The sequence below is a fragment of the Pinus tabuliformis genome, chromosome 9 (genome assembly GCF_031772625.1).
Source record: "Pinus tabuliformis cultivar Carrire ecotype Pingquan chromosome 9, CPIR1, whole genome shotgun sequence".
NCBI classification, from domain to species: Eukaryota; Viridiplantae; Streptophyta; class Pinopsida; order Pinales; family Pinaceae; genus Pinus; species Pinus tabuliformis.
Window position 1 is genome coordinate 1,629,528,728 of NC_142307.1, and position 16,048 is coordinate 1,629,544,775.

Sequence of the window (16,048 nt, forward strand, 5' to 3'; positions counted from 1 at the left end):
GGATTGGAAAACATGGAACCTTGAAGACCCATCACAACCACCGCCAGAAGAAGAGCAGATGTCAAAGAACGAGAACCATTGTAATTAAAGCCATCATGCATAACATGGTGTTAGAGTCCTACTTGGTTTAGATCTCTTAAAACTCCAGTCAACAGTCAGTTGTATTTATTAGTTAGTTTCAAATGTTAGTAGGTGTCATCATAGGCAGAATCGAATTCCCCTCATGCTGGAGGAGGAATATCGATCAGTTAGAATAAGAGTTCTATATATAGCTGTAACAGAAATGTAATAGGGGTTGGAGATTTTATAAAACAGAGTATTGTTTTGGCTTATGTAGAAAGACAGAGTTCAGTAATATAATAGAACTGCTTTTCTTCTCAGGATTCATAAAGTGTTTCTATGTTCAAGATGTGTGGTTTTACTTTATCCTTGATTTATTTTACAGTTGCATAGATGTGTAATCACTCAGAATTCACTTATGCTGCTCTGATTTCCTGTACACATTCATGAACTGTGGTTTTATAAGAGTTGTGTTTTGAACATTTAAATGCCACATGCCCTGACTTCTATGTAAAGGCTGTATCATTAGTTGCTGAGGTTTTATTGACTCCATAGGCCCAATGGCAACTTATGTAATGTTTATCCAACCTTCATATTTGTCACTGTTATTTCACAAGAGTTAGCCCTCTTATTTTTTTAATCAAAATCAATAACCTTTTGAGAGAGCCCTCTCAGGCTAAGGAGGCTAAACCTTAGTCAAAAGATTGGTTTGAAACAGTTACTTGAAGTCTTCCTGGTCTGCAGCCTTCCAGGGCTTGATTTTGAGATAACATTTTGGTGCGTCTGCCGGGAGCCTGAAGATTACTCATTCCCAAAATTATGAAGCTGAACTTCTGAAGGTAGCAGGAGCTCAGAAATCCTTTTGAGGCTGCAAAACTACCTTGGCGACTCCACACATCGAATAAGAAATTGGAAGGTGACTCCACTGCTAGAAGATCAGTAGCTTGATGAAGTTTCAAGATGAATTCCACTGCAAGAATGAATTCCAGGTATGCTCCTATGAATTGGTCTCATATCCCTAGTTTTCCAAATCCTATGCCCAAGGTTGATTGGTTAGATGATCTTCCAATATTCAAAGATGAAAAGAAGGATAATGCCGCTCTTCATTCGGTTAAATTCCATATGCATGTACGCAGTCTTAAGGTTCATTTCCCTGAAGATTGTCTCATGAAGATGTTTATGACCACTTTAGAAGGAAAGGCATGGTCTTGGTATAAAAGTTTGGAAAATGGTTCATTATATTCTCTTCCTGATTTCCATGATGTGTTCTATGACACGTATAAAGAGTGTCATCCATCCTTATTGCTGCTCAAAGATTGCTGCAGACATTCTTTAAGTCTTATTCAATATTTGGAGGATTGTTATGATGATGATGAATTTACGGATGAAGAAATTTTAGAGGATCTTCATAACAATGCATTTCAACACCAAGAAGAAAGCATAACATCTCATGAAACGCAGCATAAAGATCAGCAGGGGTTTATTTTTGAAAACCATGTTTAATCCTTTGATATTGATGTAGAGATGCAGCAGATTTGTCAGGCTTCAGATCATGATGAAGATGAAATTGATTGAAAACAGAAAGAAGAAGTACTGGAAGATAGCTTCTACGACCCTCAGGCAGAGGAAAAGGTTGGTTTTTTATGTCAAACTTCTCAGCAGCTTACAGCAATAAATGATCATAAGAAAGAGGAAAATTACATTGTTTGTAGGCAGCATTCAGAAAAGCAGTTCGATAGCATATCAAAAGAACCTTGTGTGGTTGAGAATCAGTTGTCTAAAGATGCAGAATGTTATGATGATCATCGACATAACCATGTATTCTTTGACCCTATAAGTGAATATATGGACAAGCTTTGCACTCCGGTCTTTCATTTTCATTTGCATTATGAAGATCAAGTATATTATGAGTTGATTTGGTCATCTTACTACCATGGTTATTTTGAGGTTGAATGCAGTCAAGAGCCTCCAATATCAGAGAAGACAACTGATTGGCTTTATTGGAAATATCATGTTGCTTGAGCTACAAGTGGAGCTTGCAGCTGATAGGGTAGGTAGGCAGGAAAGTGCAAATAAGCTCAAGGTTGACTGAGCATTTTTCAGTAGTGGTAGATTTCTTTTTCCCACAGTGATCATCAAGTTTCAACCCGAGGTGAAGGCCCCAGAAGCTTGAAAGGAATGCTTGTCAAGCAAATTTCCGTTTGTAATAAAAAAGATAAAGCACTGGACCTACGAGTTCTTAGTGTACTACAGGAGCACACTATCCCAAGTGGAGCCACTGTTATCACTGACAAAATTTCAATGCCAAATGTCTTACATTTGTTTGATGGTAAAGGTCGGTGCTAGTCTAAGTTTGAGTTTTTGTTTGCCTTAGAGTCTGAGTCTTATGAGTCAACTATGTATTCTCATTCATCACCGGTCATTCTCATTCATCCCCGGTCTCATAGCCATGTGTCAGTTTTGTTCAAAAGTTACTATGCGTCGCAAAGCTTTTTAGGTTATTTCGTAGCTCATGAAATAATTTTGAAGTGTTTCCGCAGCACATAAATCCTTTTCAGCAGTTTCGCAGCGCAACATGCTTTAAGTGATTTCGTAGCGCATAATTTATATTTTGCACTGGCTGCGCTACGAAATTGGGGATTTTTTCGAATCCATAGTCATTCTCACCCAGCTGTCATACTTATCAGAATCTGCTGTGTTTTAGATCGTTAGGTGTTGTGGTATTGACACATGTTGCAGTTGTTGCTGAGAAGGAGACAAAGGGTTCTGTTTACTAACGAGTTTGAAACCCTTCAGAAGGAATTGGCGGTGGCGTTCAGTGGAGTCCCTGACGCGGCGAAGCTGGTGATAAAAGCTCTGGACAGCTGTGATTTCGCAGAGTGTGGCTTGACTCACATAGAGGAGAAGAGGCCCTAAATTTCTATAAACAGAAAATCTCGCATCTTACTCTTAGATTCACTTTTCCTCGTTTTTGGTAACGATGACAGTCGTGTTGTTCAGTCGGATGTCAAGGATTCGGCCCGGAAGATTGCTAAGGCTTAGAGAAAAGAAATTAAATTTGATAAGTATACCGTTTCCACCGGTAACAGGGATCTTAGGGTGTTCCAGAAGCTCTTGGCTTCGTTTAAAATCGCGGCAGATTACCCGAGGGATGAGCTTTGGGGTTTACTATTTATTATTTCGAGCAGCTTCTACCTCGTCTTTTACACTGTTGTTATGGAAGCACATGGAAAGAACAGGGCTTAAAGCGCGTCATTCCTGCTTTTGCAAATGTTGAAGACAAAAGACCCACTGTTGAAGTATTGGAGGAGAAGGAGCACGGGGCTGTACCTGAACCAGGAGCCATTGTTACAGCGAGAGTCACAAAGGTGATGGCAAGATTGGCCACAGTGAATATTATTTGTGTTGGGACAAGGGCAGTGAAAGAAAAGTTTACAGGTACTGTGAGACAACAGGATGTTCGAGCAACAGAGATTGACAAGGTTGATATGTACACATCATTTCGCCCTGGGGATATAATCCGAGCAGAAGTTCTCTCTCTTGGTGATGCACGGGCGTATTACCCCTCTACAGCTAAGAATGAATTGGGTGTTGTATCTGCAGAAAGTATTGCCGGTGCAGCAATGATCCAAATCAGTTGGACAGAGATGCAGTGCCCTTTGACAAATCAAATAGAGCGGCGAAAGGTTGCCAGGGCTGTCTGATATGTAGCAAGAAGCTTTCGTATTTTGACACAAGGTTTCACATTTCTTTGATTGATCAAATTCATGCTCATATCATTCAAACTGGGTTCCAGTCTAATGTAATTGTTGGGAGTGGCCTTGTTGACATGTATTCTAACTGTGGGAGTATAGAGGAAGGTTTCCAAGTGTTTGATGGAATGCCAGAGAGAGATGTAGTTGCTTGGAATGCAATGGTGGCAGGTTATGCTCAGAGTTCTCGAGGTAGGGAGGCCATAGAAATATTTCGCCAAATGCTGCCGGTGTACAATAACTTGGACCACATCACCTTTGGTAGCATTCTCAGTGCATGTGCCAGTGTAATGGACCTGGAACTGGGCAGACAGATCCATGCTTATGTCTTCAGAACTGGATTTGAATTAAATGTTTTCATAGGAAATGCCATCCTTGATATGTATTGTAAGTGTGGGAGCTTAGAGAAGGCACGCCGAGTGTTTGACGAAATGGTTGAAGAATAACCTCATTGCTTTCTTCTGGTTCTATAAATTCTCTTTCGTACCCAGACATATTACGATAATAGCAGAAGCGAAAGGGTATTATTGTGTTATTGTTATTGTCGGTCGAGAGAAAAATGCAGTCGCTCCAGCAGAAAGCCGCAGAATGGAGCGGTGTGGCTCCAGAGGATGCATTTGCTATAGACGGCACTAACTTATATCTGAAGCTTGGGCACCAAACCTTCGTTGATCTCTCTACGGGATTCTACAACAGGGTCTACGCAGATGATCAGCAGTGGTTTCAATCAATCTTTGCCAACTCAAGAAAAGAAGATGCCATCCAAAACCAATATGAGTTTTTTATTCAAAGGATGGGAAGTCCGCCTCTTTATTCTCAATGGAAAGGTCATCCAGCCCTTATAATGTGTCACAAACCATTCCCTGTCACAAGAGAAGCAACAGAAAGATGGCTTGAGCACATGAAAAAGGCACTAGATAGTGTTTCCAAAATTACAAGATGTGGTTTTGTGGAATGCTATAATAGCTGGATATGCCCTAAATGGGCTTTAACAGTGCTTGGCTATTTAGCAAGATTGATACTTGGAATATTTGGGTTTATTGTTTCGGTGGCTTGGGTTGCGCACATTGTGTTATACATGTTGATCAATCCTCCTGTCACTCCCTTTCTTAATGAGGTTTTCATCAAGCTAGATTCTGTTTGGGGGCTTTTTGGAACTATAGCATTTGCTTTCTTTTGCCTCTACCTCCTCCTTGCTGTGATAGCAGGGGCAATGGTTCTTGGCTTAAGGCTTGTTTTTATAACAATTCATCCAATGAAGTGGAGTGGAACATTGATGAATTCTTTCCTTTTCAATGTGGGGCTTATTCTTCTATGTTCAATCAATGTCATCCAATTTTGTTCCACAGCCTTTGCTTTGTATGCACAAGCAACTGTTGCTCAGGAGATATTTGGTCGCACTATTGAATCCTTGCGTGGTATTTAATACCTTTACAAGTACAATGTGTTCCAAATAGTTTTTATTGTTTTGGCTGGTCTAACTTTGATCTATTATCTTGCTTTTGGTTGGAAAAAATGTAAACCAAGAGGAAGGCTACAACTCGCTAGTTCAAATGTGCAGTTCTTGAGATATCCTGTATGATGGAAGTTGCATGTTATTCTCTAGGTACACCTGCATGTTAGAATGCAGTGTAGGTATAATTGATTTGATAAGAACATAAGGAAACAGAGTTGATTGTTTTCCTTGTATTAGAGTCAGTCCATCAACAACTAAACTTGAACATGATAATTTGGGCAGGAGGCACCAAAAACCTGGCCTTTTGGTGCAGTACATGAAGAATATCCATGCACCTGTATTAAGCACACCAGCAGTGAAAGTTGCAGTCCTATTGGTATCCAGTGGTTTTGCTTTTGCAAGTAGTGCATTAACTACAAGGCTTCAACCAGGTTTAGAGAAACAAGTGGTACTTCCAATAGACTCTTATATCCAGGACTATTTGTCACTCGAGCTGCAAATGACTCCAATATTACACCAAATGGCATGCTTCTTTGGATTCAAACATTTTGAGGCAAATCAAGGACCGGTACACAGGTGGCAGTTTCCTATGTTTCAGGGGATTGGAAAACATGGAACCTTGAAGACCCATCACAGCCACCGCCAGAAGGAGAGCAGATGTCAAAGAACGAGAACCATTGTAATTAAAGCCATCATGCATAACACGGTGTTAGAGTCCTACTTGGTTTAGATCTCTTAAAACTCCAGTCAACAATTAGTTGTATTTATTAGTTAGTTTCAAATGTTAGTAGGTGTCATCATAGGCAGAATCGAATTCCCCTCATGCTGGAGGAGGAATATCGATCAGTTAGAATAAGAGTTCTATATATAGCTGTAACTGAAATGTAATAGGGGTTGGAGATTTTATAAAACAGAGTATTGTTTTGGCTTATGTAGAAAGACAGAGTTTAGTAATATAATAGAACTGCTTTTCTTCTCAGGATTTATAAAGTGTTTCTATGTTCAAGATGTGTGGTTTTACTTTATCCTTGATTTATTTTACAGTTGCATAGATGTGTAATCACTCAAAATTCACTTATGCCGCTCTGATTTCCTGTACAAATTCATGAACTGTGGTTTTATAAGAGTTGTGTTTTGAACATTTAAATGCCACATGCCCTGACTTCTATGTAAAGGTTGTATCATTAGTTGCGGAGGTTTTATTGACTCCATAGGCCCAATGGAAACTTATGTAATGTTTTTCCAACCTTCATATTTGTCATTGTTACTTCACAAGAGTTAGCCCTCTTATTTTTTTAATCAAAATCAATAACCTTTTGAGAGAGCCCTCTCAGGCTAAGGAGGCTAAACCTTAGTCAAAAGATTGGTTTGAAACAGTTACTTCAAGTCTTCCTGGTCTGCAGCCTTCCAGGGCTTGATTTTGAGATAAGACTTTCTCAAAGCCAAAACTGAAGACGGTCTTGCTTCTGCAACCCCAGTCTACCTACCTAGCCTAATACACCTAGAATTTTTTGTTACTTCAGGAAGGGTGCACTTAGACTTGCAAACCCTGATTGCTTTTCTTTTTTAAACTGCCTTCCTAAAAACTAGCCTTATTTCTTCCAAGGACCCAGATTAAGTTGTTGGGTGCCTTCATTCTCTACCTAACTACTAATCCGCCGAGATTAAACTGTTTGGACAGATACTAATTTTCTCTATCATCTAAGAGAAGCAATTTAAACCTAGGGAAACCAAGCTTAGGCTGTTTGGCTTTCCCTTGACTGAGAAATCTTTCAAAAATGGAACTTCTGCAGCATAGAAAAGATGAACATTTTTGTCACTTCCACTGTCCAGCATGAAATATGAAACCCGTTGTAACAAGAGGCTAACAGTTTCTAATCCCAACTTCTTTAGAATTGCTTCAGAAATAAAATTTACTTATGAGCCACTATCAAACAAAGTATCAATCTTTTGATGTTTGGAAATAACTCGAATATGGAAAAGCTCATGACTTTTTCTCTCATTTCCTTCATCAATAGTAGATTGTGCAAAATTACTAGTAGATGCTTCAGAATTCTTACCTTTTATACCTATGGCTGCAATAGTTGTTTCATCTCCTAAGTCTTACCTTGAATCTTTTTGAATAGCTGCAATAGTCTTCTTCTTCTTTCCCTCGAACTTCTTAGTTCTCAGCTCTAGATGCATAATCCAGCAATACTCATCATCATGCCCATCCTTCTTACAGTGAGTGCAAGAGGCCTTGCTTTTTTGTGCAGTGTTAGCCTTCCTTGCTTTCCATTTCTGTTTTCTTTTCTCTTTATTTTGACATGCAGTGGGTTGGGATGATCCCCCAACTTCTTGACTTCCATTCTTTCCTCTAACCTATAGATGAGTAGCTTGAACAGATACCTCATCTATACTAGTTGGATTAAACATGAGGATAGTGTGCCTCATGTAGCTTTGTAGACCACCAATGTACTTCAACAAAGTCTTAGGTGAGTCTAATGAGATTCCTAAAATGAATGCTTTCTTTCAGAATTCGTGGGTGTATCCTTGTACACCTTGCCCGTTCAACTGTCAAAGAGTTTGCCAGCTCATCATGGCTTGCTGCATATAGGCCAATGGATAGAGTTGTTTTTTATTGTAGAAACAAATTCACTCCAGACAGAAATAGTCTTACCATGTCTCTTCATGTCAGCTTGGGTCATGCCTTCCCACCAAACTAAGGCAGTGCCTCCAAGGTGTATGCTTGCCAGCTGAATCTTGCTCTTGTCTAAATCAATACTCTATACTCTGCAATAAACATCAATTTATCTAATCCATTTGTCCATCTTTTCTACATTCAACTCTCCATCAAATATAGGTAAATCAAATTTAACATCTAGTTTAATCAAAGATGCCTTCTTTTTATGATGAAGATGCCTTTTGAGTGGTCATGGAGGAAAGACTCATCTTCTCGTGTGTCTTGTTTGGAGCCTGATGCATCTTCATCCTTGTGATTTCTAAAGTTCTTTTACATTTCTTCTACCATGGACCTTATGGCGAGGAAACTACCTATGAATTAAGGGTTTGGCCCTACATAACCTTCTTCTGACATTGTCTTCCGAGGATAGACTCTTCCAATTTCAGGATTAGTTTCGACCAACTCTCCTTCTTCTAATTTGAGCTTTGATCTATTTAGCATTCAACAGCTAATCCAACACAAGCTTGTCTAACCTTAACAGCCTGAGGGCTATGATACCACTTGATCTGAAAATTACTCATGAGTGATCTCAATTAATTAATGAATGAATTAATTAATGAAGGTATTACGAACTCATGTGGTGGTGTGTGTCTATGTTATCTTAGGAAATGGATCGATCAGATTGCAAAAGACACAGAAACTAGAAAATGGAAACCAGTAAGAGAAACACAGTAAGAAAATGCAAGAACAAAACAAATTAATAAAGAGTTCACCCTATCCTCCAGGGCTACATCTCTAGTCCAGTTTTTAGTGGTGGTCTTCTTTTATTGTGACTTAAAAACAGATTTTTTACAATGAGGAGCTCAATTTGAGTCTCCTGAAAGAGACGATGCTTAGTAGGGTGGTTCTTGGATTCCCCAAGCCACTAAAGTGTAGAGACTCTTCCTTACCAAGTCTCGACCTCACTAGTCTTAATGGGATGAGTCTGATTTGGTACTCAGTTCCCGAAATATATCCTCTAAGGGATTGCTTGAACCTCTCAAGCCTGGCTCTGTCTACTCGATGCTACCTTAGGTTAGCTCACCTCTTTGTTCTCTACTTCTTACTTCTGTCTCTTTGGTCTCTTTCGGTCTCACTATCTCTTTCTTTCTTACAATGTTCTCTTTCTTCTACTCATTCATGGCTTAAATCCAATCCATCATCTAACTGTTCGCTTCCTCTTCCACCTCTTCGGATCACCTGCTTCTGTTCGCTTGGAGTTCCCTGCCTCTGCATCATTGCCACTATGTAACGTCTCATGGGGAAGTGGCCACTTGTCCTCTCACGAACTGCCCAAGCTCTTCCTCAAATAGTTCAGTTTCGGTTACGCTGTGTAATGATTCATCCGCCAACTTAGCGGTCAAATCGGACTTCAGACTTTTATGTGCCATCACTTAATTTTCCCTCCAAATCTAGTTTCTCATCAGGTGCAATCTTCGTCATTAGATCTGGAGCCCCCAGATCCTATAGTGTTTTCTCTTATCGCGCAATTGACTTGCTCATCTGTTAGGCCGCGATGAGAGGCGGTTTTCTCTCTCATCCGCTAGACACGCGTTGTGCAATGTGTGGAATCGCTCGTTCTCTACCAAATCCGCTTACCGCCCAAAGAGTCTCCGATATTCCATCGGTTTCGGAGTGCAAGACCCACCTTTCACTTTAGCACTTTTCCTATGGTTACCCGGCTTCCCATGCGACCGAGCGCTCGGGGCCTTTCCTTCTCAAGGGGTTTTGCCCAACGAAGCGCTAATAGCTCATCAGAAACATCGTTCGTTTTTTGATCCAAACTTCCTAACTACCATTTTGTGTCATGCACGGTCTCCATGGGCCTCAGTCAACACAGTTTGACCGAGGTCCTCATTGTTTCTTGCTGGCTACAAAGTGCCACTGTTCAGAGGTCCTTCTTGATAGCTCTTTATTCACAAGCTTTTGAAGTTTGTCCTGATTTGATACAATCATAGAATTTTGATAATTTTTCATGAATACAATTCAGATCAGATTCTCTCTGAGAGAGGCATTGTGCATGCTCAATAGCTAGCAAGCTGAAATTTCTTTACAGATGCAACTACTACTCATCCTCAAAAATGAAAACTCCACCATTGAATCTGCTCATGCCACCTTGGGGATTTGTTCTTCAAGATCAATGTATCATCTTTCAAGTTCCCACTACTGAGAGTCCCACAAAAGCACTACTTTCACTCAAGGCTGACTTGGAGTAAAAGCAATGTAAAGATGTTAGAGGCTCCACTAGAGTACTTAGTGGATTTTCAACAGTTGAAGTGTTCATTCCTACTTTTATGGTTGATGCTAGGATATAATGCATGGTACTTTGCATTCGCCTTGGACCCCTTGTACTCAAACCATCCAATTCATAGGCAATGTGAACAATGTTATAGCTACTAGCCTTAGCCTAACCACTATACAAACCCCCCTACGCTACAAGAGTCCTCATTCCTTTGTAGATTCAAATGGTAGCAGGAGTTACTACAATAACTATCCTAATATCTTACCTTAGATTGACATAAAGTGGTGTTTTCCATGTTCTTAATTCATTGTAAATTATGATCAAGTGACATTGGGAAATTCTTTCCTATTACTTCCCAATTACTCTAAAATCAAACTTGAGATAAAAACACCATACAAGATAAATGCGTCTTCTGATTTAAGCTCTCTTTTAATGGGAATTCGTTTAACTCATTTGCACTTTTCTTGATCTCTTATGTTGTAGTTTAGCCTTCATTCAATATAGCAGTTTTAATTGTTGCAGAAACCACAAATTACAACAGTTTTGTTTTACGCATCTGAAGCATATTGTGTTTCCTAATACTTGACTCATGGTGTATCTGCATAATGCCTTCTTACTAATGGGCCAACAATAGTTGCTTCAATACGAGGAAAGATTCTTGTTATGTACCCTAACTATGTTGGAGATGTCAAACAGGTGATCAATGCTATAGCCCTAAATTCTGGGGTGAATACAAGGATGTTGAGCATTTGTGGGTTACATACATTGTCAATTTTAATGAAATTATTAATGGTTCTCATGTAAAAGTACTTTTTTCTCATGGTGGGACTGCTGCAAGTACTCCTCACATCTGTTGGTTTGTGTGGTTTTTGTTTTTAGATGGGGCTTGAGCTGCTCTTTGCCATCAGATTTCATTGTCCTAATTGTCTATGTGAGCATGTCAATGTGCTTTCATTTCTCATCTTCCGAGTCCAAGTCAGGCATTGAGTCCAGTTTTTTTCTTTCAGATCTAATGTACATTCTAGGTGTGACTAGGGGAACTCACAAAGAACGTGAAGTCAGTGGATGCCACTGCAAATTTGAATGCCCTCAATGATGTGAAGAACCAAATTAACTGCTACAAAACATTAATTTTAGTGGTGTTAAATCCTCCAACATACTCTGATATGTTGGTCTCTTTTGGGATGTATTAATTGATATGTCTTTCATTCAGTCATTGACTACCATTTCCAAGCTTATGGATCCCTAAAACATGTGTAATTCCATATGTAAATGTGGTAGTTTCTATTTTTATTTGTTAGTGTACAATTAGAATGTCTCTTACAAGTATTATTTCTCCTTGGGCCCTTGTTCCATTAACTGAAACAATTCTTTTCTCCTTTGCTTCATGTTGTAAGCCAATAACCCTATATGGAAGAAAGTGCACCAGCAAAAAGTGTTTCATGATTAATGTTTTGTCTTCTATGGTTGTTTTGATGAATTCCCAAATCAATAAGAGCACAAAAGACAACAACATTTAACATCCAAATTTATGTTTTCTGGCTAAAAAATGGGGCCAAACATTTCATGCTTGTGTTTAAGATTTGTCCATACAATATTAGCAACAGTTTCTTATTTTGGTCTACAAAAGAACAAATATTTATATATTATGTTCCTGTTATTCAAATGCTTTGAATGAACTATAAATGTGGGTTAGTTTTGTCCTAATCAATTCATTCATTTTGATGTTCCCGTCAGTTTTGTCTTTGAGTATGCCTTAATGTGTGGAGCTCAGTAAGATGAAATATGTGGTTCTAGGGCAATTGTGTTCATTTTTGTTGTTAGAAGAGACAAATTTGTTTATAAAAGTAGTTGTGTAGCCAAACAAACAGACTAGAGTTTTCAAAGGATACTTTCTGGAGTTGTAGGCTCTTCTAACTTGCACAGTGACTACATGGTCACTATAACTGTGGAGGCAGACAACAAGGGCATGAAGCATTTTTCTATAGTGGTCGATTCAGTGAGTTCTGTGCCACTAGCTCGACCTGTTAAGGCCTGAAGGCAGTAAGACTGGCTGGTTCAACTGGCTCCAGTCTGGTGTTGGTAACACTGGAATTTTTTGGTCTTATATGTCATCAACATGTGTGATACTTGTAGTTAATTGTAGTGTGGATCCATCTACAGTATCCACTTTTAAGCATTCGAGACCCTCCGGTTCTGTCTGAGAGACAGATTGTGCATGCTTAGTAGCTAGCAGGAATAAATTTATCTACATATGCAACTATAACTCATCCTTGAAAATTCAAACTCCAACATTGAAGCTCCAAGAAAGGACACCTTGTACTCAAACCATTCAATTCATAGGCAATCTGAGCAACGTTATAGCTACTAGCCTTAGCCTGATCCTGTGTAGATTCAAATGCTTTGAATGAACTATAAATATTGGTTATTTTTTCCCTAGTTCATTCATTTTGGTATTCCCATTAGTTTTGTATTTGAGTATGTCTTAATGTGTCGAGCTAAGTAAGATCAGATGTGTGGTTCTAGGGAAATTGTGTTCATCTCTGTTGTTAGAAGAGAAAAATCTATTTGTAAAAGTAGTTGTGTAGCCAAACAAAGAGACTACAGTTCTTTGGGCTTTTCAAAGGATACTTTCTGGAGTTGTAGGATCTTCTAACTTGCACGGTGACTACATGGTCAGTGCAACTGTGGAGGCCGACAACAAGGGCATGAAGCATTTTTCTAGAGTGGCCGATTCAGTGAGTTATGTGGCATTGATTGGACCTGTTAAGGCCTGAAGGCAACGAGACTATTTGGTTCAACTAGTTCTAGTCTAGTGTTTATAACACTGGACTTTTCTAATCTTATATGTCATCCATTTATGCTCCTTCACTTGTTTCTCTAATGCTGCCACTTAAGAGTTCTGTTCTTGTGGCCAATGTGATTTCAAGCTGAACACGTGTAGCTTGAACCAACAACAACTTACTAGATGCTACTGCTTCAACAAGTGCAACTTGAACCAACAATAGTTACTTGTTTCTCTAATGCTGCCACTTAAGAGTTATGTTCTTGTGGCCAATGCGATTTCAAACTGACCGCATGCAGCTTGAACCGAAAATAGCTTACTAGATGCTACTGCATCAACATGTGCAGCTTGAGCCGACAACAACTTAGAACAAAAAAGGCTAACTACAACTGTGGAGGTAGACAACAAGGGCATGAAGTATTTTTCTAAAGTGGTTGATTCAATGAGTTCTGTGCCACTAGCTGGACCTAGTGTTGATAACACTGGACTTTTCTGGTCTTATATGTCATCAATTTATGCTCCATTACTTGTTTCTCTCATGCTACCACTTAAGAGTTTTGTTCTTATGGCCAATGCGATTTCAAACTAAACACGTGCAACTTGAACCAACAACAGTTACTTGTTTCTCTAATGCTGCCACTTAAGAGTTCTGTTCTTGTGGCCAATGTGATTTTAAACTAAACACGTGTAGCTTGAACTAACAACAGCTTACTAGATGCTACTTCTTCAATACGTGTAGCTTGAACCAACAACAGCTTAGGGCAGATAAGGCTAAATAGGTGTTTCTTGAGCAACTACCTCACTCAATGCAGGGAATTGCTACCTCGCAACTTCCCTTGTTATATTTGTATCTTTACGACCAATATGCACTATCTTCTTAAACAACTCACCTAATTTTCCTTTAACCATAACCATAACTAGTATTTCAAGAGATTCTGTATGTGATTCTATATTTTGTTGAGAAGTCAGATGATCAAAAAGTTATAGGTATACAAAATTTATCTAGTGGCATCCTTGACCATGTTATTGACTACTTACTATTCTATGTCAACTTTACCCACCATGCTAAGAGCATGTTGATATTAATGAAGGTAAACATCTGATTAAGCATTGCTCTTTAAGGTTTAATACTGATGATGCTTAGTAGAATGTTTTATAGTGCTTCTTTGCTCATAAAACAATTATTGATTTATGGTTCTAAGGGTGAACCTTTATAATGTGCAAGCGAACATTAATTAGTGATGTATGTGAATACGATGTTACACATAGTGGACTATCATTTACTATACGTATTCCTTTACCGTCAACCTATTGCAAGGCATGATAGTCTAATCCTTGAAAATCTTAAGGATTTAACTAATTATGAGTTATAATGTTTTGTTTTTAATATTATTGGTATAAATTTATCATTATCACAAATGTAATAAAATGTTGAAATATCAATTAATTTTTTTTAAATGTAAAAATTGACAAAAAAATATGAGTCAAAAACTACTTGATAAATCTATGGTTAAAATAGACTTATATATATATATATATATATATATATATATATATAATTTGGTTAGTGAAAAAAATACAATTCATTCCATTTTTAATATAAAATATTAATAATAATAAAATATATAAAAATACAATTTAAAATATATATACATATATATATATATATACTTTTTCATTACTCTATATAAGATTATACTATTTAATACAGTCATTTAAATATTTTATTTATAATGTCAAGAGTCAAATGAAATATTTTTATCATATCTTTTTCATTAATTGTAATGTTTATAAGATCTCTTCCATAATGGATTGTAATATTAATAACCAATAATGTGAAGATAATGAGAATTTGATAATTCATGTTTTATATTGTTTCTTATTAAAAACTAAATACATATAATCATTTGTAGTTTTACTTTTTCTAATTTATGTGATTTGCAAGTCTAACTTGTAGCTTTGGCCTAGCGGCTACACATTTATGCCTTTGCACCTCAAACTTCTCACTCACTTAGTTGCAAAATCACTAGAGAATCATATATAGTCTGAGACACAATAACCCTCAACATAACTATATTTTTCTTTTAACATTTAAAAAAAATAAATTTTACATTATAAAATACCTTTAAAAAATATTATCCCTCACTCTAATCCTTAATATTATTTTTTATTTAAAATGTATTTTTTCATTAAAAAATATATCAGCTCTACATAAAAACAAATAAACACACATCACCTTATTACTGAACTTTAAAATATACCTATCTACACAATAACTATTGGTTATACATATCATTTTTGTCATAAGGTTAACTATACTTACCTTCATCATATCCATTTGGTAAAAGAGAACGTGTTTATCTGAGGAACGAATATAAGTTAGGATAAAAGACAAAATTATTTAAATAATCCTTCATTCTTATAAAAGAAAGGTTCATTTAAATACTAACATATTTTTTATAATCCATAAATATTTGCGAATAATAATGTTATATATCTAAATTAATAATTAATCATTATTATAAATAATTAATTATTATTATATTATTTAATAATTATTTTATATATTATATATTTATTTTTAAGAATATATGTTTATAAAATAAGATTTATAAGGTATTAAAATATTTGTAATCTATATTTTATATAATATGTATTTTTTTAGGTGTGCAAGTTTAAGTTTTTGGAGACATGTTGTAACTAGTTAATTATGAGCTTATGGAATAGTTTAATTGAGTTAGTTATGAAAGGTAAGTATTATGTTCTAGGAGGTTTGAGTTCAAATCTCTCTATTTATTGGTGTCTACAAAAAGGGCATAAATAGGCACGTAGAGGTGTAGAGGTAAAGTAGTAATAATAGGAATCTACCCATTTGAGTTTAAAATAAAAAAGGAAAACCATCATATATACACTCAATATATTTAATGTAAAATATATTCAATATAAAATTTAATAAAAAAAGAAATTGTAATAATAAAAAATCTATGTACACTCAATTTATTTAATGTAAGATGTGCTCAATATAAAATGTAATACAAAAATAAATTGTAAT

General features: G+C 36.9%; 1 protein-coding gene and 2 pseudogenes across 1 annotated transcript; all 3 read left to right on the forward strand.

The window, feature by feature from the left end:
• The first annotated feature begins 3,040 nt into the window (after positions 1-3,040).
• Positions 3,041-3,826, forward strand: LOC149155068 (uncharacterized; annotated as a pseudogene).
• Positions 3,827-3,889: 63 nt separating this feature from the next.
• Positions 3,890-4,258, forward strand: LOC149155069 (pentatricopeptide repeat-containing protein At2g33760-like). Its single transcript, XM_089444307.1, has one exon. It carries the CDS (start codon positions 3,890-3,892, stop codon positions 4,256-4,258), a length of 369 nt encoding a protein of 122 aa, XP_089300433.1.
• Positions 4,259-4,809: 551 nt separating this feature from the next.
• LOC149155070 (LIMR family protein At5g01460 pseudogene) lies at positions 4,810-5,394 on the forward strand (annotated as a pseudogene).
• Positions 5,395-16,048: the final 10,654 nt, after the last annotated feature.